General features: G+C 48.2%; 2 protein-coding genes across 4 annotated transcripts in view; one reads left to right on the top strand and one right to left on the bottom strand.

The window, feature by feature from the left end:
* Positions 1–3,492: 3,492 nt before the first annotated feature.
* Positions 3,493–16,936, top strand: LOC308145000 (H-2 class I histocompatibility antigen, Q10 alpha chain-like). The gene is made up of 13 exons (XM_080516314.1): positions 3,493–3,650; positions 7,092–7,364; positions 10,136–10,426; positions 11,234–11,518; positions 12,136–12,267; positions 14,135–14,161; positions 14,261–14,287; positions 14,387–14,413; positions 14,513–14,539; positions 14,639–14,665; positions 14,765–14,791; positions 15,265–15,309; positions 16,055–16,936. The coding sequence occupies exons 1-13, from the start codon at positions 3,596–3,598 to the stop codon at positions 16,138–16,140; spliced, it is 1,329 nt and encodes a 442-aa protein (XP_080372440.1). The 5' UTR covers positions 3,493–3,595; the 3' UTR covers positions 16,141–16,936.
* A 242-nt stretch (positions 16,937–17,178) lies between these two features.
* Positions 17,179–23,049, bottom strand: part of LOC308144915 (uncharacterized protein) — a 30,339-nt gene continuing 24,468 nt past the window's right edge. For 2 of the 3 annotated variants that reach the window (XM_080516201.1, XM_080516200.1), the window contains exons 2-5: positions 19,284–19,642; positions 19,100–19,183; positions 18,865–19,021; positions 17,179–18,798 (exon numbers count right to left, since the gene is read on the bottom strand). In XM_080516201.1, the coding sequence (XP_080372327.1) occupies positions 17,495–18,798; positions 18,865–19,021; positions 19,100–19,183; positions 19,284–19,628 (1,890 nt within the window). In that variant the 5' untranslated portion in view covers positions 19,629–19,642 and the 3' untranslated portion in view covers positions 17,179–17,494. Of the gene's footprint in view, positions 18,799–18,864; positions 19,022–19,099; positions 19,184–19,283; positions 20,396–23,049 lie in introns of those variants that run through there. The other variant, XM_080516199.1, reaches the window with a different exon arrangement.

Consider the following 23,049-nt stretch of genomic DNA (forward strand, 5'->3'; position numbering starts at 1 on the left):
TCAGAGTTGGGTTAGGGTTAGGGTGACCCAGGGTCAGAGTTGGGTTAGGGTTTAGGGTGACCCAGGGTCAGAGTTGGGTTAGGGTTAGGGTGACCCAGGGTCAGAGTTGGGTTAGGGTTAGGGGTGACCCTGGGTCAGAGTTGGGTTAGGGTTAGGGTGACCCAGGGTCAGAGTTGGGTTAGGGTTAGGGTGACCCTGGGTCAGAGTTGGGTTAGGGTTAGGGTGACCCAGGGTCAGAGTTGGGTTAGGGTTAGGGTGACCCAGGGTCAGAGTTGGGTTAGGGTTAGGGTGACCCAGGGTCAGAGTTGGGTTAGGGTTAGTGTGACCCAGGGTCAGAGTTGGGTTAGGGTTAGGGTGACCCAGGGTCAGAGTTGGGTTAGGGTTAGGGTGACCCAGGGTCAGAGTTGGGTTAGGGTTAGGGTGACCCAGGGTCAGAGTTGGGTTAGGGTTAGGGTGACCCAGGGTCAGAGTTGGGTTAGGGTTAGGGTGACCCAGGGTCAGAGTTGGGTTAGGGTTAGGGTGACCCAGGGTCAGAGTTGGGTTAGGGTTAGGGTGACCCAGGGTCAGAGTTGGGTTAGGGTTAGGGTGACCCAGGGTCAGAGTTGGGTTAGGGTTAGGGTGACCCAGGGTCAGAGTTGGGTTAGGGTTAGGGTGACCCTGGGTCAGAGTTGGGTTAGGGTTAGGGTGACCCAGGGTCAGAGTTGGGTTAGGGTTAGGGTGACCCTGGGTCAGAGTTGGGTTAGGGTTAGGGTGACCCAGGGTCAGAGTTGGGTTAGGGTTAGGGTGACCCAGGGTCAGAGTTGGGTTAGGGTTAGGGTGACCCAGGGTCAGAGTTGGGTTAGGGTTAGTGTGACCCAGGGTCAGAGTTGGGTTAGGGTTAGGGTGACCCAGGGTCAGAGTTGGGTTAGGGTTAGGGTGACCCAGGGTCAGAGTTGGGTTAGGGTTAGGGTGACCCAGGGTCAGAGTTGGGTTAGGGTTAGGGTGACCCAGGGTCAGAGTTGGGTTAGGGTTAGGGTGACCCAGGGTCAGAGTTGGGTTAGGGTTAGGGTGACCCAGGGTCAGAGTTGGGTTAGGGTTAGGGTGACCCTGGGTCAGAGTTGGCGTGGAGGACCGCACATTTTCCCGTCAAGTTCTCTTTTTATAAATCCCACGGTTTGCGTAGAGAGTGGCGTACGCATTCTTTTGTGCGTACGCCACGTTTATAAATGAGGCCCCTGGTGCTGCAGAGACCTGGTCCCTGGTAGGAGACCAGGTTGAGAAGCAGGGGGCAGTTGGTGGTGAGCTGGTTTGACCAAGAGGCTTTTCAGACACCTGCTGTGTCCAGGTGGGGTTCAACCAATGATGGAACTTCTCAACCTGGGGCTTGTTCCTGCAGACTGTCCTCCCCCTGCTGTTCTATTACCTTCATTGTTCCTGCAGACTGTCCTCCCCCTGCTGTTCTATTACCTTCATTGTTCCTGCAGACTGTCCCCCCTGCTGTTCTATTACCTTCATTGTTCCTGCAGACTGTCCTCCCCCTGCTGTTCTATTACCTTCATTGTTCCTGCAGACTGTCCTCCCCCCTGCTGTTATATTACCTTCATTGTTCCTGCAGACTGTCCTCCCCCTGCTGTTCTATTACCTTCATTGTTCCTGCAGACTGTCCTCCCCCTGCTGTTCTATTACCTTCATTGTTCCTGCAGACTGTCCTCCCCCCTGCTGTTCTATTACCGTCATTGTTCCTGCAGACTGTCCTCCCCCTGCTGTTCTATTACCTTCATTGTTCCTGCAGACTGTCCTCCCCCTGCTGTTCTATTACCTTCATTGTTCCTGCAGACTGTCCTCCCCCTGCTGTTCTATTACCTTCATTGTTCCTGCAGACTGTCCTCCCCCTGCTGTTCTATTACCTTCATTGTTCCTGCAGACTGTCCTCCCCCTGCTGTTCTATTACCTTCATTGTTCCTGCAGACTGTCCTCCCCCCTGCTGTTATATTACCTTCATTGTTCCTGCAGACTGTCCTCCCCCTGCTGTTCTATTACCTTCATTGTTCCTGCAGACTGTCCTCCCCCTGCTGTTCTATTACCTTCATTGTTCCTGCAGACTGTCCTCCCCCCTGCTGTTCTATTACCGTCATTGTTCCTGCAGACTGTCCTCCCCCTGCTGTTCTATTACCTTCATTGTTCCTGCAGACTGTCCTCCCCTGCTGTTCTATTACCGTCATTGTTCCTGCAGACTGTCCTCCCCCTGCTGTTCTATTACCTTCATTGTTCCTGCAGACTGTCCTCCCCCTGCTGTTCTATTACCTTCATTGTTCCTGCAGACTGTCCTCCCCCTGCTGTTCTATTACCTTCATTGTTCCTGCAGACTGTCCCCCCTGCTGTTCTATTACCTTCATTGTTCCTGCAGACTGTCCTCCCCCTGCTGTTCTATTACCTTCATTGTTCCTGCAGACTGTCCTCCCCCCTGCTGTTATATTACCTTCATTGTTCCTGCAGACTGTCCTCCCCCTGCTGTTCTATTACCTTCATTGTTCCTGCAGACTGTCCTCCCCCTGCTGTTCTATTACCTTCATTGTTCCTGCAGACTGTCCTCCCCCCTGCTGTTCTATTACCTTCATTGTTCCTGCAGACTGTCCTCCCCCTGCTGTTCTATTACCTTCATTGTTCCTGCAGACTGTCCTCCCCTGCTGTTCTATTACCGTCATTGTTCCTGCAGACTGTCCTCCTGGGGGACAACTGCTGGAAGCAGAGCATGGATTCAGGGCCCAACACAGGCGTGCACACACACACACACACACACGCACACACACACACACACACACACACACACACACACACACACACACACACACACACACACACACACACACACACACACACACACACACACACACACAGACTCTGTGGTCTGGAACTTCGCTAATCTGAAGTCAAATGTCAGAAAACCAGTGGATTTGTTTGTATTAATCTAGAAACCCTGAACCGGCCTTTAAATGTTGCTCCTCCTGTTGTCCACCAGGAGGCAGTGACGTCATAGCTTCCTCTGCTTCTGCAGCAGAACTCCACACTGACAGTTTTATGATGGAGTTGTGTGGTTTTCCACTGAAACCAGTCGCATCATGGATGTTAACTGGACTGTTAACTGCTGGTATGGGTGAACATAATGACTTGTATTGGGACGACCAGAAGGTTTTAGGATTATCTTCATGCTTTGGACATTTTGCATTCACTTAGTTTCATTGATATCAAAAAAGTCTGATTTTAGAGCATTGTTTTTTAAAAAATGCATTAATGTATAACCTCTTTAAAGGTGATGAATTTCAATCAGGTTCTATTATATATATATATATATATATATATATATATATATATATGTATATATATTCCTCCACTCCCACATGTGCAGCTGTGGTCATTGATCGTAGCACCGTCAGTTTTCCTACAGACAATGAACGTAGCACTTCAGTTTTCCTACAGACCGTGAACGCAGCACCGCCACTGACAGAAGCAGGAAATAGTGCCCGAGCAGGAAGCACTCTGCCGGGGAAACGTTGAAAGACGAGTCGGTTCTCAGCGCGGTTCAACCCGGTTCCACCTGGTCCGGAGAACCTTCAACATGTTCCGCTTCATTCTGCTGGTCCTTCTTGGGACGATCGTGACGGTAAATTGCGGTAAGTTCACTTTTGTTCTCAGTCCGAAGAAACGAAAGTAAAAACCTGTGACGTTTCTGAAATTCAGTCTTGTTTTTGATGTTTTTTAATCACGAAGTCTTTGTGTTTTGAGTGTTACTATTAATAAACAAATGATTCAGAGTTTCTTTTCAACTCCTGGAAATGTTTCTCACTAAATAACAGTGAATTTCTCCAAGTGGGATTAATAAAATAAAATATAATCCCAACACAAAGACATTCTGACTTTCTAAAAACTTTTTTATTGAGCCTATCTTCAAATTAGCAGGACTATGCATGTTCTTGAAACATTTTACTGTTATAACTGGATATTTATCAAGCGAACCACGTCAAAGGAGGCTGTTTCCTGCACTTGTTTATTACTGCCGTCCAGCAGCCGTCCCTCGTTTCTGTTGGGTGACGTGAGCCGCGCTCTATTCTGAACTTTACGGTAACGTCTCGGCGCAGAGTCAAGTTTGACTCTTGACTGTTGGCCGAGACGTTACCGTAAAGTTTACAATAGAGCGACCATAAAGAATCTCGGAGCGGCTCGCTTCACCAAAGACGGCTGGCTGGACCTGCGTTGTTTATTGCCCGTGTTTATTACATGTGTTCAGGGCCGCCCCTGGCCAAGTGGGGGCCCTAAGCAGGATTTTATTTTGGGGGCCCCCTTCCAATAACATAATAATAATAATAATAATAATAATAATAATAATAATAAATTACAATTACTAACGAATCAAATGAACAGCCTCTATCAACAGTGGAACAAGAACTTTGTAGATCAACAGTGGAACAAGAACTTTACAGATGCACAAAGTGAAAGTGAAAACACTTTGTGGCATAAGTCTTGTCTTTTTTATGTCAACAACATCCCACCTTCAAGTGAAGCACGAGCCTCTGACTGTTTGGACTTTTTCTTTCTTTTGCGAGCTCCTGAATCGTATTGACGTTTGGAAGCCACCTCTCTCTCTCTCTCCTCTCTCTCTCTCTCTCTCTCTCTCTCTCTCTCTCTCTCTCTCTCTCTCTCTCTCTCTCTCTCTCTCTCTCTCTCTCTCTCTCTCTCTCTCTCTCTCTCTCTCTCTCTCTCTCTCTCTCTCTCTCTCTCTCTTGGTGGCGGTGTTCTACGCGCCTCTCGGCAAAATGCAGGCTCATTCTTTGCGCATGTGCAGATTACGATGATACTTTATTGATCCCGAGGGAAATTCAATTCACTTGCGCAAAATGGGGCCCCCATGGATCGCGGGGCCCGACGCACAGCGCGTGTTCTGCGTGTAGGGAGGGGCGGGCCTGCATGTGTTCTTATCACGGTGTAATAAAACTGCTGTCAAAGTCTCTCATATCAAGTTTGATCAATTTCAGTGAAACGTGTTCATTATTGAATTGAATAACGCATGACAGAAAATAGTTTAAATATCTTTTTAAAAGAAGAAAAAGGTCATATTTTATTTATTTTACTTATTTGTAGAAATATGTATTATTTACTTCTCTTATTTTGTTTAATCAAATATTCTTGGAAAGATGAACAAAGACAGTTTCTAAAGTAATTCCAGCACAAAATTTAGAGCATTGAATTTTGAATTCAAAATTGAAATTGAATTTAAAGCAAATAAACTTTCCGGATGGTTTGTCTTAATAATTGAATGACTTTTCTATTTTCTCTATAAAATCAAATTTGAATGACTGTAATGTATTTAAAAATGTCTTTCTTTTAATTAAAAAAAATAAAAAATTGAATGACTTTAAGGCTTTTTAGAGGACAAAAATGACAAACCTTTTAAATGTTTGAGTTTTAGTTTGTTTAAATACTCTTTTTATCAATTAGGAGTGACAATCTGTTGATCAGGTAAATGCTTTTAAGACTTAGCTTTAAAAAAAAAAAAAGATCAAATTTACAAATAAAAAAATGACATATTCAGTGATGAAATGTAAAGAAACTAAAACGTAAGAGAAAAGATTTGGAGGTGCTCCAGTGGATCCTGTGTTTGAAGCTCTGACTTCATGAAAAGCTTCTTTAAAGCAGTTTCTGCACTTTGCTCTGAGAAGTTCAGTGAACACAGAGGCGGAGCATTGAACCACAGAACGTGGACCGGCAACATTTCTAAAATAGTTTTCACATGATGAGGCTCATGTTTACCTCAACAACAAACTTCTTTCTTCTCTTTCACCTTGGAGTAGAAAAGTAAACATTGATAGACTTGGAAGAATCCTCGTTACTCCAGTAGTCCGACTGGCTGGACGTCCTTATCACACTACTATGATGTAGGACTTCACCCTGGGAGGGAGGGGGGAGGGAGGGAGGGAGGGAGTGAGGGAGGGGGAGGGAGGGAGGGAGGGAGGGAGGGAGGGAGGGAGGGAGTGAGGGAGGGAGAGAGAGAGGGAGAGGGAGGGAGAGTGAGGGAGAGAGAGTGAGGGAGGGAGGGGGGGAGGGAGAGAGAGAGTGAGGGAGGGAGGGAGAGAGTGAGGGAGGGGGAGGGAGGGAGGGGGAGGGAGGGAGAGAGGGAGGGAGGGAGGGGGAGAGGGAGGGAGGGAGGGAGGGAGGGAGAGAGGGGGAGGGAGGGAGGGAGTGAGGGAGGGAGGGAGGGGGAGGGAGGGAGGGAGGGGGAGGGAGGGAGAGAGTGAGGGAGGGAGAGGGAGGGGGAGGGAGGGAGGGAGGGAGAGAGTGAGGGAGGGGGAGAGAGTGAGGGAGGGGGAGGGATGGAGGGAGGGGGAGGGAGAGAGTGAGGGAGGGAGGGAGGGAGAGAGAGGGAGGGAGGGAGAGAGGGAGGGAGGGGGAGGGAGGGAGAGAGTGAGGGAGGGAGGGAGGGAGAGAGGGAGGGAGGAAGAGAGGGGGAGGGAGGGAGAGAGTGAGGGAGGGAGGGAGGGGGAGGGAGGGAGGGAGAGAGAGGGAGGGAGGGAGGGAGAGAGTGAGGGAGGGAGGGAGGGAGAGAGGGGGAGGGAGAGAGAGAGTGAGGGAGGGAGGGAGAGAGTGAGGGAGGGAGGGAGGGAGAGAGTGAGGGAGGGAGGGAGGGAGAAAGGGAGGGAGGGAGGGGGAGGGAGAGAGAGAGGGAGAGGGAGAGAGAGAGGTGGTGACGTGTGGCGGCAGAGTGTACTACGCTGTACCGCGACGTTACAAACATCCACGTCGATGCTTTGTGGTGTTTTCAGTGTAAAATACGTCCAAACAGCGACATGTCATGAAAAGGTGGATAGCACAATGCTACTACGCTAGCCTGAGAGCTGGATGCTAACTGGGTAATGGATTTCCTGACTCGTTACTCCGAGGATGGATCAGAAATCTGCCGGTTGGATCGGAAATGTTCATGAATGAATGAATGAATTGTTGCTGGAGGTATAAGATATGGAGATCCTGTTATTGATCAGAGGAATCCTTTGACTCTTCATGACGATTCTTTGAGACGATTCCCCTCAACAGTTCTTCTAACTTGCTATCTGTGTTTTCAGAGCGTCACTCACTGACCTACATCTACACGGCGTTGTCCAAACCGGTGGGGCTGCCAGGGATCCACGAGTTCACGGCCATGGGTCTGCTGGACAACAAGATGATCGACTACTTTGACAACGACAACCAGAAGAAGGTTCCCAAACAGGACTGGATGAAGGAGAAGCTCCCGGCCGACTACTGGGAGAAGGGCACGCATTCACGCTGCAGCAAGCAGCAGTGGTTCAAGGTGAACATCGACATCCTCATCAAACGGATGAACCAGAGTGACGACGGTAAGCAGCACAGTCCAGGAACACCAGCTCTCCCCTCCAGCGTCCAGTAGCCTGGTCTCACTAACGTCTTCCTCCAGGAACACCAGCTCTCCCCTCCAGCGTCCAGTAGCCTGGTCTCACTAACGTCTTCCTCCAGGAACACCAGCTCTCCCCTCCAGCGTCCAGTAGCCTGGTCTCACTAACATCTTCCTCCAGGAACACCAGCTCTCCCCTCCAGCGTCCAGTAGCCTGGTCTCACTAACGTCTTCCTCCAGGAACACCAGCTCTCCCCTCCAGCGCCCAGTAGCCTGGTCTCACTAACGTCCTCCTCCAGGAACACCAGCTCTCCCCTCCAGCGTCCAGTAGCCTGGTCTCACTAACATCTTCCTCCAGGAACACCAGCTCTCCCCTCCAGCGTCCAGTAGCCTGGTCTCACTAACATCTTCCTCCAGGAACACCAGCTCTCCCCTCCAGCGTCCAGTAGCCTGGTCTCACTAACGTCTTCCTCCAGGAACACCAGCTCTCCCCTCCAGCGTCCAGTAGCCTGGTCTCACTAACGTCTTCCTCCAGGAACACCAGCTCTCCCCTCCAGCGTCCAGTAGCCTGGTCTCACTAACGTCTTCCTCCAGGAACACCAGCTCTCCCCTCCAGCGTCCAGTAGCCTGGTCTCACTAACGTCCTCCTCCAGGAACACCAGCTCTCCCCTCCAGCGTCCAGTAGCCTGGTCTCACTAACGTCTTCCTCCAGGAACACCAGCTCTCCCCTCCAGCGTCCAATAGCCTGGTCTCACTAACGTCTTCCTCCAGGAACACCAGCTCTCCCCTCCAGCGTCCAGTAGCCTGGTCTCACTAACGTCTTCCTCCAGGAACACCAGCTCTCCCCTCCAGCGTCCAGTAGCCTGGTCTCACTAACGTCTTCCTCCAGGAACACCAGCTCTCCCCTCCAGCGTCCAGTAGCCTGGTCTCACTGGCTTTACACACCAAACTGCATCTTACAACAGTCTGCAGTCTTGATCAAGTTGTTTTAAACAGAAGGTGCAAATAAGACCAACAAGTCCGTCACATCTTTATATTTCCATTCATACGAGATGTTGAAGTTCTTCAGCGTGTCGTCGTTTGGGGATTCAGATGTTTTTTGGAGACATTCAAAGACAGTCGGTCATTTGTGATTCAAACAAAGACAATTGCAGTTTGTTTTGACTCTAGAGGACAGTTTGTTTTGACTGTTGGGGACAGTTTGTTTTGACTCTTGAGGACAGTTTGTTTTGACTCTTGGGGACAGTTTGTTTTGACTCTAGAGGACAGTTTGTTTTGACTCTTGAGGACAGTTTGTTTCGACTTTTGAGGACAGTTTGTTTTGACTCTTGAGGACAGTTTGTTTTGACTCTTGGGGACAGTTTGTTTTGACTTTTGAGGACAGTTGGTTTTGACTCTTGGGGACAGTTTGTTTTGACTCTAGAGGACAGTTTGTTTTGACTCTAGAGGACAGTTTGTTTTGACTCTTGAGGACAGTTTGTTTTGACTCTTGGGGACAGTTTGTTTTGACTCTTGGGACAGTTGGTTTTGACTCTTGGGGACAGTTTTGACTCTTGAGGACAGTTTGTTTTGAGTCTTAGGGACAGTTGGTTTTGACTCTTGGGGACAGTTTTGACTCTTGAGGACAGTTTTTTTTTAGTCTTGGGGACAGTTTGTTTTGAGTCTTAGGGACAGTTTGTTTTGACTCTTGAGGACAGTTTTTTTTTAGTCTTGGGGACAGTTTGTTTTGAGTCTTGGGTACAGTTTGTTTTGACTCTTGAGGACAGTTTGTTTTGAGTCTTGGGTACAGTTTGTTTTGACTCTTGAGGACAGTTTGTTTTGAGTCTTGGGTACAGTTTGTTTTGACTCTTGAGGACAGTTTGTTTAGTCTTGGGGACAGTTTGTTGAGCGAGGGGATTGTTTGTGAGATGTGTTTCAAAATAGTCTCTGAGGTTGTTCCTTCATGATTTCAGTCGTGTTGTAAAAGCGTTCAGCAGCACCTTTAGCGAGCTTTTTGGAACAATTCTAATAATCAGTTATTGATTTTATAGCGTGTTGGAGGTGTTGGAGGTTTGTGATTGACTGGAGTTGACAAGGTGTTTGAGGACAGACGTTCCAGTCCTGAGGACTGATTGGTTGGTTTTCTCATGCGTGTACTCAAACGCAGCAGGTACTTTCCTGAGCGGTGGTTGAGGTTGGCCTGGCGGTGGTTGAGGTTGGCCTGGCGGTGGTTGACCTTGGCCTGGCGGTGGTTGACCTTGGCCTGGCGGTGGTTGAGGTTGGCCTGGCGCTGGTTGAGGTTGGCCTGGCGGTGGTTGACCTTGGCCTGGCGGTGGTTGACCTTGGCCTGGCGATGGTTGAGGTTGGCCTGGCGGTGGTTGACCTTGGCCTGGCGGTGGTTGAGGTTGGCCTGGCGGTGGTTAACCTTGGCCTGGCGGTGGTTAACCTTGGCCTGGCGGTGGTTGACCTTGGCCTGGCGGTGGTTGAGGTTGGCCTGGCGGTGGTTGACCTTGGCCTGGCGGTGGTTGACCTTGGCCTGGCGGTGGTTGAGGTTGGCCTGGCGGTGGTTAACCTTGGCCTGGCGGTGGTTGACCTTGGCCTGGCGGTGGTTGACCTTGGCCTGGCGGTGGTTGAGGTTGGCCTGGCGGTGGTTAACCTTGGCCTGGCGGTGGTTGACCTTGGCCTGGCGGTGGTTGACCTTGGCCTGGCGGTGGCGGTGCAGTGCCGTGGTGGTCACTGCAGCAGCTCTCAACACATCCGTCTGTTTGCTTCCCTCAGACATCCACGTCCTGCAATGGCTGCACGGCTGTGTTGGCGAAACGCAGTCCGACGGCTCACTGAAGTTCGTGCACGGGATGGACATGTACAACTACGACGGGAACGACTTCCTGTCCTTCGACGACGACAACCAGGTGTGGGTGGCGCCCGTCCAGGCGGCGGAGCCCACCAAGAGGAAGTGGGACGACGTGCAGGTGCTGAAGGAGTACACCAAAGGCTACCTGGAGAAGGAGTGCATGGACTGGCTGTCCAAGTTCGTTACGTACGGACAGAAGCAGCTGGAAAGCTCTTGTACGTGAGGTTTCCACACCAACATCTGCCAGCACTCCGTCTGCATGCATCACCACAGACACATATCTGGAACCAGAACGGCACCATCAAGGCAGAGTAAAGTCACAACATGACTTTCCATGATATTGTGGCTATGGCCGTTGAAGATATAAGATCACACTGCAACTGCATCAGTGCATGTTAGCTTTTTACACGAGGCTCACAACAAGGTGTTTTATGCTGTTCAATGGTGTGTTAATGGCGGCTGCAGCCCTCCGGTGCGTCTCCATGACAATAGCCACTGATCTCCTTCATGGTCGTCTTGTGGGATATCGTATGGGACATTTTTTCCCAGATTTGGGGGATTTGTTCGGAGACAGTTGGCCGTTCACGTCCCAAAATCCAATCAATTGGTCCTTGGATGGTGACAAATCATCCCCGAAGATGTTCTACAATTTGGATGGATAGTTTCTTAGAAAAGTTGTTAAAATACATAGATACAAACAAACCAATTAATAAATACATGCAGACAAAAACAGAATGTTCATATTAACTTCTGGCGACAATGATGCCGAAATCCTCCAAACTCAACCTTGTTCAATAAAAGAGCTGTTTTATAATGATTTTGAGTTTAACCTGCAGTCTGTCAATACCTCACACTACGATTTATTTCATCCCTCCGGCTCGTCTTTCATCTTTGTAAAGTTCCGCTCACTTAGCATGAAGCCGCTTTTGGACGATAAGGTCCAGACCAGTATGAAGTGTTTTAATTGACTAATGTCTGCTAGTTCCTGGGCTCTGAGGGTTTCTGATGTGTTCTTTCCCCAGCACCCCCCACGGTGTTCGTGTACGCCACACCAGCCAGAGTGGAGTCCAACGTGGTTCTGAGGTGCATGGCCACTGGCTTCTACCCCAAAGACATCATCCTCCACATCAAAAGGAACGGGCGCATCCTCGAGAAGGCCGACGGCGTGGAAACGACAGGAATCCGACCCAATGAGGACGACACCTACCAGAGGAGAGACTTCGTGGAGATCTTAAAGTCCGACAAGTCAGATTACACCTGTCAAGTCATCCACAAGGAATCGAGACTCAATATCGAGAAGCATTGGGGTATAAACTTAGTTTCTCCCGCTGTCACATTTCAAACACAAAGAGCTGACGGTGAACAAGTTCCTTCTGCTGCTTCCCTGAAATCACTGTGGATGTAAACACATACTTCATTTCACAATCTGCCTCAAATGTCCATCACTTTCTCACTTTGGGAAGCTCAAACTCATAAAACCAAGAAAACACTTTCTTGGTTGGCAGCCAGGTGGCAGAGTTAAGTTTCTTCTCAGCCAGAAGTCAGAAACAGTACGTCAAGCCAAAACCTGCTAACTCCATTAGCACATCCAGCCAACGAACTGCGGACAAACATCCAGAACTCTGAAGCTCAGAGTGTCTGAACGCCTCTGAGCTGCTGCCAAACAGCCCAGTTCTGTCCTTCACTACGATGCTCATGTTGGTGGTGGAGCTTGCAAGTTCACACATTTTTATTGGCTGCAGGTTAAATCACATCTCTGAAGCAAGTTCACTAAACGTGACAATCCTCCAGTCATTAATATTTTCATTCGACTTATATAAAGCGAGGGAAAAACAATTTGATTACATCAGATGAAAAACTGGGGAATGTTTTCGTACTTGTCTTGTCTTCAGGAGAGAACTCATGAGGATGTTCTCTGTTCCAGATCACAAGGTGGAAGAGGAAGGAGGGTCTAATGGAATGACTATTGGTATCATCATCGGCATCCTCGCCGTGGTCGTGGTCGTGGTCGTGGTCGTTGGGGTTCTGGTTTGGCGTCACAAGAAACAACAGCAAGGTGAGTTCAGAAAGCTCAGCCTGCTGGAAAATGAAGGCAGCACTTGTTAACACATGTAATGCTAATGCTAATGCTAATGCTACCACTGGGCTCACAGTGTGACGCTAATGCTACCACTGTGCTAACAGTGCTATGCTAATGCTACCACTGGGCTCACAGTGTGACGCTAATGCTACCACTGTGCTAACAGTGCTATGCTAATGCTACCACTGGGCTCACAGTGTGACGCTAATGCTACCACTGTGCTCACAGTGTGACGCTAATGCTACCACTGTGCTAACAGTGCTATGCTAATGCTACCACTGGGCTCACAGTGTGACGCTAATGCTACCACTGTGCTCACAGTGTGACGCTAATGCTACCACTGTGCTAACAGTGCTATGCTAATGCTACCACTGTGCTCACAGTGTGACGCTAATGCTACCACTGTGCTCACAGTGTGACGCTAATGCTACCACTGTGCTAATGCTACCACTGTGCTCACAGTGTGATGCTAATGCTACCACTGTGCTCACAGTGTGATGCTAATGCAACACTGCGCTCATAGTGTGACGCTAATGCTAACACTGTGCTCACAGTGTGACGCCAATGCTAACACTGCGCTCACAGTGTGACGCTAATGCTACCACTGCGCTCACAGTTTGACGCTAATGCTACCACTGTGCTAACAGTGCTATGCTAATGCTACCACTGTGCTCACAGTGTGACGCTAATGCTACCACTGTGCTCACAGTTTGACGCTAATGCTACCACTGTGCTAACAGTGCTATGCTAATGCTACCACTGTGCTCACAGTGTGATGCTAATGCTACCACTGTGCTCACAGTGTGACGCTAATGCTACCACTGCGCTCACAGTTTGACGCTAATGCTACCACTGTGCTAACAGTGCTATGCTAATGCTACCACTGTGCTCACAGTGTGATGCTAATGCTACCACTGTGCTCACAGTGTGACGCTAATGCTACCACTGCGCTCACAGTTTGACGCTAATGCTACCACTGTGCTAACAGTGCTATGCTAATGCTACCACTGTGCTCACAGTGTGACGCTAATGCTACCACTGTGCTCACAGTTTGACGCTAATGCTACCACTGTGCTAACAGTGCTATGCTAATGCTACCACTGTGCTCACAGTGTGATGCTAATGCTACCACTGTGCTCACAGTGTGACGCTAATGCTACCACTGCGCTCACAGTTTGACGCTAATGCTACCACTGTGCTAACAGTGCTATGCTAATGCTACCACTGTGCTCACAGTGTGACGCTAATGCTACCACTGTGCTCACAGTTTGACGCTAATGCTACCACTGTGCTAACAGTGCTATGCTAATGCTACCACTGTGCTAACAGTGCTATGCTAATGCTACCACTGTGCTCACAGTGTGACGCTAATGCTACCACTGTGCTCACAGTGTGACGCTAATGCAACACTGCGCTCATAGTGTGACGCTAATGCTAACACTGTGCTCACAGTGTGACGCCAATGCTAACACTGCGCTCACAGTGTGACGCTAATGCTACCACTGCGCTCACAGTTTGACGCTAATGCTACCACTGTGCTAACAGTGCTATGCTAATGCTACCACTGTGCTCACAGTGTGACGCTAATGCTACCACTGTGCTCACAGTGTGACGCTAATGCTACCACTGTGCTCACAGTGTGACAATAATGCTAACACTGTACTCACAGTGTGATGCTAATGCTAACGCTGTGCTAGCAGTGCTATGCTAATGCTACCACTGTGCTCACAGTGCTATCCTAATGCTACTACTGTGCTCACAGTGTGACGCTAATGCTAGCATGTAAAACCATCAGCCAGAGGTTCATTCTGCTTGCCTCTGACACTGGATTGTTTTGTTACAGCTGCAGCTCCTCTTTACCCTGCTGCTGGTAAGTTAAATGTTCACAACTCAGACCCAAGATCAAACTGATATCGATTTACTGGACGTACATGCTAATGCTAACTGACACTGGATTGTTTTGTTACAGCTGCAGCTCCTCTTATCCCTGCTGCTGGTAAGTTAAATGTTCACAACTCAGACCCAAGATCAAACTGATATCGATTTACTGGACGTACATGCTAATGCTAACTGACACTGGATTGTTTTGTTACAGCTGCAGATCATCTTAACCCTGCTGCTGGTAAGTTAAATGTTCACAACTCAGACCCAAGATCAAACTGATATCGATTTACTGGACGTACATGCTAATGCTAACTGACACTGGATTGTTTTGTTACAGCTGCAGCTCCTCTTATCCCTGCTGCTGGTAAGTTAAATGTTCACAACTCAGACCCAAGATCAAACTGATATCGATTTACTGGACGTACATGCTAATGCTAACTGACACTGGATTGTTTTGTTACAGCTGCAGATCATCTTTACCCTGCTGCTGGTAAGTTAAATGTTCACAACTCAGACCCAAGATCAAACTGATATCGATTTACTGGACGTACATGCTAATGCTAACTGACACTGGATTGTTTTGTTACAGTTGCAGCTCCTCTTATTGCTGGTGCTGGTAAGTTAAATGTTCACAACTCAGACCCAAGATCAAACTGATATCGATTTACTGGACGTACATGCTAATGCTAACTGACAGGCCCAGTGACGTTAACGTGTGTGTGTGTGTGTGTGTGTGTGTGTGTGTGTGTGTGTGTGTGTGTGTGTGTGTGTGTGTGTGTGTGTGTGTGTGTGTGTGTGTGTGTGTGTGTGTGTGTGTGTGTGTGTGTGTGTGTGTGTGTGTGTGTGTGATACTCACCCAGCAGTGAGTATCTTGGTCTTCACTCATAAACGCCCCAGATCTTCTTGGTTAATGACGGTGACATTAAATCCAACAAATATGTTTATAATGTGATGAAATGTGGAAGACTTGAAGGGGTACCGATACTTTTTAAACACATTGATCATAAAAAGGAGCTGATGAGTTCTGCGCTTTCTGCTGAGTCACACAACAGTGATGACATCAAGTGTGACATGTTTTGTTCCTCACAGGTTCCAAAGAGTCTCTGGGGACCAAATCAGACTCTGGTGTTTCCTGTAAGTATGAAGCCTTTAAATACTTGGAAATAAGATGACTTCCCAAAGTCAAAGGTTTCTAAGACGTTCCAGATCTGACATGTTGTAGAACTCCAGCACACTCTAGATCTGACACGTTCTAGTACTCCAACACATCCAAGAACTCTTAACACATTCTACATCTTACATGTTCTAGATCTCTCACACTTTCAGAATTTTTAACATGTTCTAGATCTGACACGTCCTTGACCTCTCACACTTTCAAGAACACTTAACATGTTCTAGATCTGACACGTCCTTGACCTCTCACACTTTCAAGAACACTTAACATGTTCTAGATCTGACACGTCCTTGACCTCTCACACTTTCAAGAACACTTAACATGTTCTAGATCTGACACGTCCTTGACCTCTCACACTTTCAAGAACACTTAACATGTTCTAGATCTGACACGTCCTTGACCTCTCACACTTTCAAGAACACTTAACATGTTCTAGATCTGACACGTCCTTGACCTCTCACACTTTCAAGAACACTTAACATGTTCTAGATCTGACACGTCCTTGACCTCTCACACTTTCAAGAACACTTAACATGTTCTAGATCTGACACGTCCTTGACCTCTCACACTTTCAAGAACACTTAACATGTTCTAGAACTGCCATACGTTCCAGACTTCCAGGAGATTACAATCATTTGCCTTGTCATGTGTTAAGTTTGATAAAACAAGGAAGAACATGAGTGGTGACTGTGTTGATCTCTGCAGCTGACGGGTCTGACCACAACGTTCCAACTGAAAAGTCCAGCCTGCAAGCTTCAGGTTCTGATGACCAATCGCTGAACTCTGTGTGAAGTGGAAGACCCTGACCGTTCCAGACGGAGACACACGAGGAACATGTACAGAACCAACATACCGCTGGATTCGCATCGCGGGTGAATCTGTCTTCAACACGAAATATAATCATTGTAGAAAACATGAAATACACATCTGGCTAAATCCTGCTAATGCTTCTTGGTGAATGAACACAGGCACTGAGTCCTAATGTGTAGTTTTGATTCAGAATAAAGTAATTGGGCAGAACTGAACAGAGTCAGAACTGTGAACGTGCAGCTTGTTAATGTTTTGGAGCTGCTTTCAACCTGTGGCTTTGATCTTGAATTTCAATCAGTTACAAGTAAAAGTGATCTTCACACCGCTTCTCTTGACCCCACCAAAAGTAAAAGTAACTCAAACTACTGAATCTAATTGTAGTCCATTACTTCAAGCAAATGTGATTTTTGAAAAAAATGACTAAATTGTACTTTAGTATGAGTAAACATACTTAAAAAAAAATCAATGTGGAAGTATGCGCACTCAATATTAAATCACGAGTCAAACTATACTCAGTTACTCAAGTATGAGTAACATAAATACTACTCGCAATAGCACAGTATTTTTTTGTTGCTTTCACATCTACTGAATTCTGATACAAATGACATCATTTAAAAATATTGTCTTTGTCTTTAAAAGTCACCTGTGTGAGTTGCTTCTTAGATGGAACTGCTTTGTATTAAGTCATTTTGCTTTGAAGTGAGCAACATCTCTGCTCAGCTTTTGGTTGGTGGTGGAATCAATTTGAGTGTCCGAATAAAGACCCGTCCAGAACGACTTCCTCTCCATTGTGTTTGTTGTGCTCATGTTTGTCTCGGTCTGGTGAGCTGCCGGTGTGGGAGTACGTCTTCTCCAGCTATTAATGCCCCTCAGCCTGCCTCGGGGCAAAGAGGCAGTCAGCTTCATCCACTCAATGAGGCGATGACGTTTCATGGTGAAATAACTTTATTCACAACGTTGAAGGAGAAGTCACTGCTCGAAGACACAGTTTCTTACATACATGTGAAAAAAGTGAGAAAATGTGTTTTTGTGTCGTGTTTCTTGCAAGAGTCTGTCTTTCTGTCTTCTCTCTGCCGCTTTGTGAATAAAAATGAATTCAATTCAATTTTAAAGACGTGCAAACCAAAACCAATAAAAACAGGTGACATCAGCGTGTAAACCAGGGGAAGGGAACCCCGGCCCTGCATGTTTTCAATGTTCCCCTGCTCAAACACCTGAGTGTTCACGATGAAGCTCTGCTGGGTTGGTGACACACATTGAAGACTTGCAGGACCGGGATTCCCTCCCTGATGGAAACAAACACACTCAGAGCGTGACGACCACCATGTGACGTCGTCACACTGAGTCGGCTGTGATGTCATCGGGGTGCGTCGGGTGTGATGTCATCACGGCCAGGGGCTGGAGAGGGTACAGGGAGGACACGCCCACCCGTGGGTGGAGGTGCATCGTGGAGAACACGGTGTGGTTAGCACCTCCCACCTGCAGCATGACGGGGGCGGGATTCATGAGCGTGTGGGCGGGGCTCAGCATGGTGGGGGCGGGGTGAGCATAGCCGACGGGGTAGAGATTACTGCTGGGGGCGGAGCCTGCGGCAGGTACGACTACCTGGACGAACTGTCCCGTCTCTGGATCCAGCAGCATCTTCACCCGGACCTGTGGCGGCGGCTCCGTGTAGAAGCACTGCCCACTCTTATGGTCGACCATCAGACGAGGGGCGGAGCCAAAAGGGGCTCCAGATGCTGCAGCAGACCCCGTCACATCAACGCTAAAGTCCCCACCCACCTGTGCAGGTAAGAAGCCCTGGAAGCTGCAAAGCAGCAGGTGCTGGAGTGGCTGCAGTGGTGTGGTGGTCTCTGCTGGTCTGGGGCTGTCCTGGTCTCCTGTGGTCCTGGTCCTGGTCCTGATTCCATTCCTGGTCCGGTCTGGTGAGCCTGAGAGGGTTTCTGTCAGCCGCTCGTACTTTTGGAGGACAGGAACAGGAAGCTGCGCAGGAACACCGGGGACACAGCCGACCGTCCGCAGGTGAGGCGGTGGGGCGGAGGTGTAGAAGCAGGGGTTCTGGGGGGCAACCCCCAGGATGGAGATCTGCTCATGGGCACAGGCAGGCCGAGGCTGCACCGACCCAGGTGAGCAGGCTGGGCCCGGCGACACACTGCGTTTTGATTGGCTCTGCTCTGTGAGCTCCTTGGTGTTAGCTGGCATCCTCGGACCTGACACCGTGTTGACATCATCACCATGACCTCTTCTGATTGGCTCCCTGCTTTGTCTCTGCTTTGTCTCTGCGTCGTGAGGCTTCCTGTCGTGTGACTGGGTGACCCTCCTGACCTCACCTTTGGTCCGGGTGGCCTGCTGGTAGCTGGGGGGCGGGCTGTCCTTCTGACCAATCACCTGTGAGCTGGTTGGAACTGGAAGGCTGGAGGTGGTCTTCAGGAGACTCCTCACGTCCCTCATCTGGCGGACTGGAGCCCCTTGTTGGCTGGACCGTGGCAGGACAGGTGAGGGCTTCAGGTGAGGGGCGGAGCTCTTCTCCACCTGCATCCTCTTTGAAAGCACACTCTTGATGAGGCTCGATGCCTGTTTGGTCTTTGTTTCGTCCAGAGACAATGATTTTTGCAGGCGGCGTCCTCCAGATACAGACTCTGAAATCATCACACCATCAGACAGAGACATGGACCGTCGGCCAATCACAGCTCTCATGCTCTTACCTTGATTGGTCCCTCCCACCAGGCCGATGACATCACTACTGCTCGCCAGGTGCAAAGAGGCTGGCATACTGTGTTGCCGTAGCAACAAATCAGAGCGAGGACAGACGGCTGAAAAGTCCCTGTTAGCTCCGCCCACTTCAGCAGGTGCGCGTTTCACCTGTACAGGTGGAAACACAGATGGGTGAGCAGAGCAACAAGTTAAGAGAGAGACAGTGGAGCTGACAGAAGACGGCACCTGGCCAGGGACGCTCTTCTTCTTCTTCAGTTGAATTTGCCGTTTGGGAACCATCTTTGGCCCCGCACCTTCGGGGCCTCTCAACTGTGCCACGGGTGGAATGAGACAAACATCAGAATCAAAAAGAATGGCTGCATCAGTGAAGACCCGTCGATAACCTCCCGAACCAGAAGGTTGTTTCTACCTGTGTCGCCGTGGTAACATCAATGCACTCGAAGCCACTCCCTGGATCCGACTCCTCGTCTTCTGATTGGAGGATGACGGATGGCGAGAAGTGGAGCGAGAGGTCTTCCTCTGACCAGTCACTCATGTTGTCGTCATTGTCCTCATCCTCGTCGGTGCGACAGGTGGAGCAGATGTCCAGGTAACTCGCCTCACAGGGTGGAGAAGCTTTCTCCTCCGACAGCTGCTGAGGCAGCAGATCCACCTCAGGACATCGGTGAGCACTGAGGAAGACATGCTGCACCCCTCTGCCTCCTCCTCCTCCTCCTCCTCCTGCTGCTCCTCCTCCTCCTCCTCCTCGATTCATCGTCTGGCAGGAAACTGCAAACATCAGGTAGGATGTAAGGAAGCAAGCAGGAGACTGGGAGTGGGATGTTGGGGACAGGAAGTTGGAGACAGGTAGTGGGAAAAGACAGAAAAATGACGTAGGGCACTGGAAAAAAAAAAAGTACAAAAGAAGAGATAAGAAGTAGGAAACAGGAAGTAATAAATTGGAGCTAGGAAGTGGGAAATAGAACTCAAGAAGTGGGACAACAAATAAAAAATAGGAGACAGGAAGTCAGAAACAAGATTCCAGACTTGGGAGACAGGAAACAGAAGACTGGACATACTAAGTAGGACACTGGAGATAGGAAGTACGAAGCAAGAAACAAGAGGTAGGGAACAAGAAGTCAGATCTAAGGGACAGGAAGTAGGGACCAGGGAGTACGAATTAAGGGGTACATCCGAATAGTCCCTCTTTTCTCTTTTTCTATCTACCTTTCCTGAACCCTGTGGATGACATCACTGAGTCAAGGAAAGGTGTTAGGAGACTTCCTAAAGGAGTTGAGGAAAGGTGTTAGGAGACTTCCTAAAGGAGTTGAGGAAAGGTGTTAGGAGACTTCCTAAAGGAGTTAGGAAAGGTGTTAGGAGACTACCTAAAAGGGTTAGGAAAGGTGTTAGGAGACTTCCTTATGGAGTAAAGGAAAGGTGTTGGGAGGCTTCCTAAAGGAGTTAAGGAAAGGTGTTAGGAGGCTTCCTAAAGGAGTTAAGGAAAGGTGTTAGGAGGCTTCCTAAAGGAGTTAAGGAAAGGTGTTAGGAGACTTCCTAAAGGAGTTAAGGAAAGGTGTTAGGAGACTTCCTAAAGGAGTTAATGAAAGGTGTTAGGAGGCTTCCTAAAGGAGTTAAGGAAAGGTGTTAGGAGACTTCCTAAAGGGGTGATGGAAAGGTGTTAGGAGACTTCCTAAAGGAGTTAAGGAAAGGTGTTAGGAGGCTTCCTAAAGGAGTTAAGGAAAGGTGTTAGGAGGCTTCCTAAAGGAGTTAAGGAAAGGTGTTAGGAGACTTCCTAAAGGAGTTAAGGAAAGGTGTTAGGAGACTTCCTAAAGGAGTTAATGAAAGGTGTTAGGAGGCTTCCTAAAGGAGTTAAGGAAAGGTGTTAGGAGACTTCCTAAAGGGGTGATGGAAAGGTGTTAGGAGACTTCCTAAAGGAGTTAAGGAAAGGTGTTAGGAGGCTTCCTAAAGGAGTTAAGGAAAGGTGTTAGGAGGCTTCCTAAAGGAGTTAAGGAAAGGTGTTAGGAGACTTCCTAAAGGGGTGATGGAAAGGTGTTAGGAGACTTCCTAAAGGAGTTAAGGAAAGGTGTTAGGAGGCTTCCTAAAGGAGTTAAGGAAAGGTGTTGGGAGGCTTCCTAAAGGAGTTACGGAAAGGTGTTAGGAGACTTCCTAAAGGAGTTAAGGAAAGGTGTTAGGAGGCTTCCTAAAGGAGTTACGGAAAGGTGTTAGGAGACTTCCTAAAGGAGTTAAGGAAAGGTGTTAGGAGACTACCTAAAGGGGTGATGGAAAGGTGCTAGGAGACTTCCTAAAGGAGTTAAGGAAAGGTGTTGGGAGGCTTCCTAAAGGAGTTACGGAAAGGTGTTAGGAGACTTCCTAAAGGAGTTAAGGAAAGGTGTTAGGAGACTACCTAAAGGAGTTAGGAAAGGTGTTAGGAGACTACCTAAAAGAGTTAGGAAAGGTGTTAGGAGACTTCCTAAAGGGGTTAGGAAAGGTGTTACGAGACTTCCTTAAGGAGTAAAGGAAAGGCGTTAAGAGGCTTCCTAAAGGAGTTAAGGAAAGGTGGTAGGAGACTTCCTGAAGGAGTTAAGGAAAGGTGTTAGGAGACTTCCTAAAGGAGTTTAGAAAGGTGTTAGGAGACTTCCTTATGGAGTAAAGGAAAGGTGTTGGGAGGCTTCCTAAAGGAGTTAAGGAAAGGTGTTTGGAGGCTTCCTAAAGGAGTTAAGGAAAGGTGTTTGGAGGCTTCCAAAAGGGGTTAAGGAAAGGTGTTAGGAGGCTTCCTAAAGGGGTTAATGAAAGGTGTTAGGAGGCTTCCTAAAGGAGTTAAGGAAAGGTGTTAGGAGACTTCCTAAAGGAGTTAATGAAAGGTGTTAGGAGGCTTCCTTATGGAGTAAAGGAAAGGTGTTGGGAGGCTTCCTAAAGGAGTTAAGGAAAGGTGTTAGGAGACTTCCTAAAGGAGTTAAGGAAAGGTGTTAGGAGACTTCCTAAAGGAGTTAATGAAAGGTGTTAGGAGGCTTCCTAAAGGAGTTAAGGAAAGGTGTTAGGAGACTTCCTAAAGGGGTGATGGAAAGGTGTTAGGAGACTTCCTAAAGGAGTTAAGGAAAGGTGTTAGGAGGCTTCCTAAAGGAGTTAAGGAAAGGTGTTTGGAGGCTTCCAAAAGGAGTTAAGGAAAGGTGTTGGGAGGCTTCCTAAAGGAGTTACGGAAAGGTGTTAGGAGACTTCCTAAAGGGGTTAAGGAAAGGTGTTAGGAGACTACCTAAAGGAGTTAGGAAAGGTGTTAGGAGACTACCTAAAAGAGTTAGGAAAGGTGTTAGGAGACTTCCTAAAGGGGTTAGGAAAGGTGTTACGAGACTTCCTTAAGGAGTAAAGGAAAGGCGTTAAGAGGCTTCCTAAAAGAGTTAAGGAAAGGTGTTGCGAGACTTCCTAAAGGAGTTAAGGAAAGGTGTTAGGAGGCTTCCTAAAGGAGTAAAGGAAAGGTGTTAGGAGACTTCCTAAAGGAGTTAGGAAAGGTGCTAGGAGACTTCCTTAAGGAGTTAAGGAAAGGTGTTGGGAGACTTCCTAAAGGAGTTAAGGAAAGGTGTTAGGAGACTTCCTTAAGGAGTTAAGGAAAGGTGTTGGGAGACTTCCTAAAGGAGTTAATGAAAGGTGTTAGGAGGCTTCCTAAAGGAGTTCAGGAAAGGTGTTAGGAGACTTCCTAAAGGAGTTAGGAAAGGTGTTAGGAGACTTCCTAAAGGAGTTGAGGAAAGGTGTTAGGAGACTTCCTAAAGGAGTTGAGGAAAGGTGTTAGGAGACTTCCTAAAGGAGTTAGGAAAGGTGTTAGGAGACTACCTAAAAGGGTTAGGAAAGGTGTTAGGAGACTTCCTTATGGAGTAAAGGAAAGGTGTTGGGAGGCTTCCTAAAGGAGTTAAGGAAAGGTGTTAGGAGGCTTCCTAAAGGAGTTAAGGAAAGGTGTTAGGAGGCTTCCTAAAGGAGTTAAGGAAAGGTGTTAGGAGACTTCCTAAAGGAGTTAAGGAAAGGTGTTAGGAGACTTCCTAAAGGAGTTAATGAAAGGTGTTAGGAGGCTTCCTAAAGGAGTTAAGGAAAGGTGTTAGGAGACTTCCTAAAGGGGTGATGGAAAGGTGTTAGGAGACTTCCTAAAGGAGTTAAGGAAAGGTGTTAGGAGGCTTCCTAAAGGAGTTAAGGAAAGGTGTTAGGAGGCTTCC

Source organism: Blennius ocellaris, assembly GCF_963422515.1.
Source record: "Blennius ocellaris genome assembly, chromosome: 20".
Taxonomy (NCBI): domain Eukaryota; kingdom Metazoa; phylum Chordata; class Actinopteri; order Blenniiformes; family Blenniidae; genus Blennius; species Blennius ocellaris.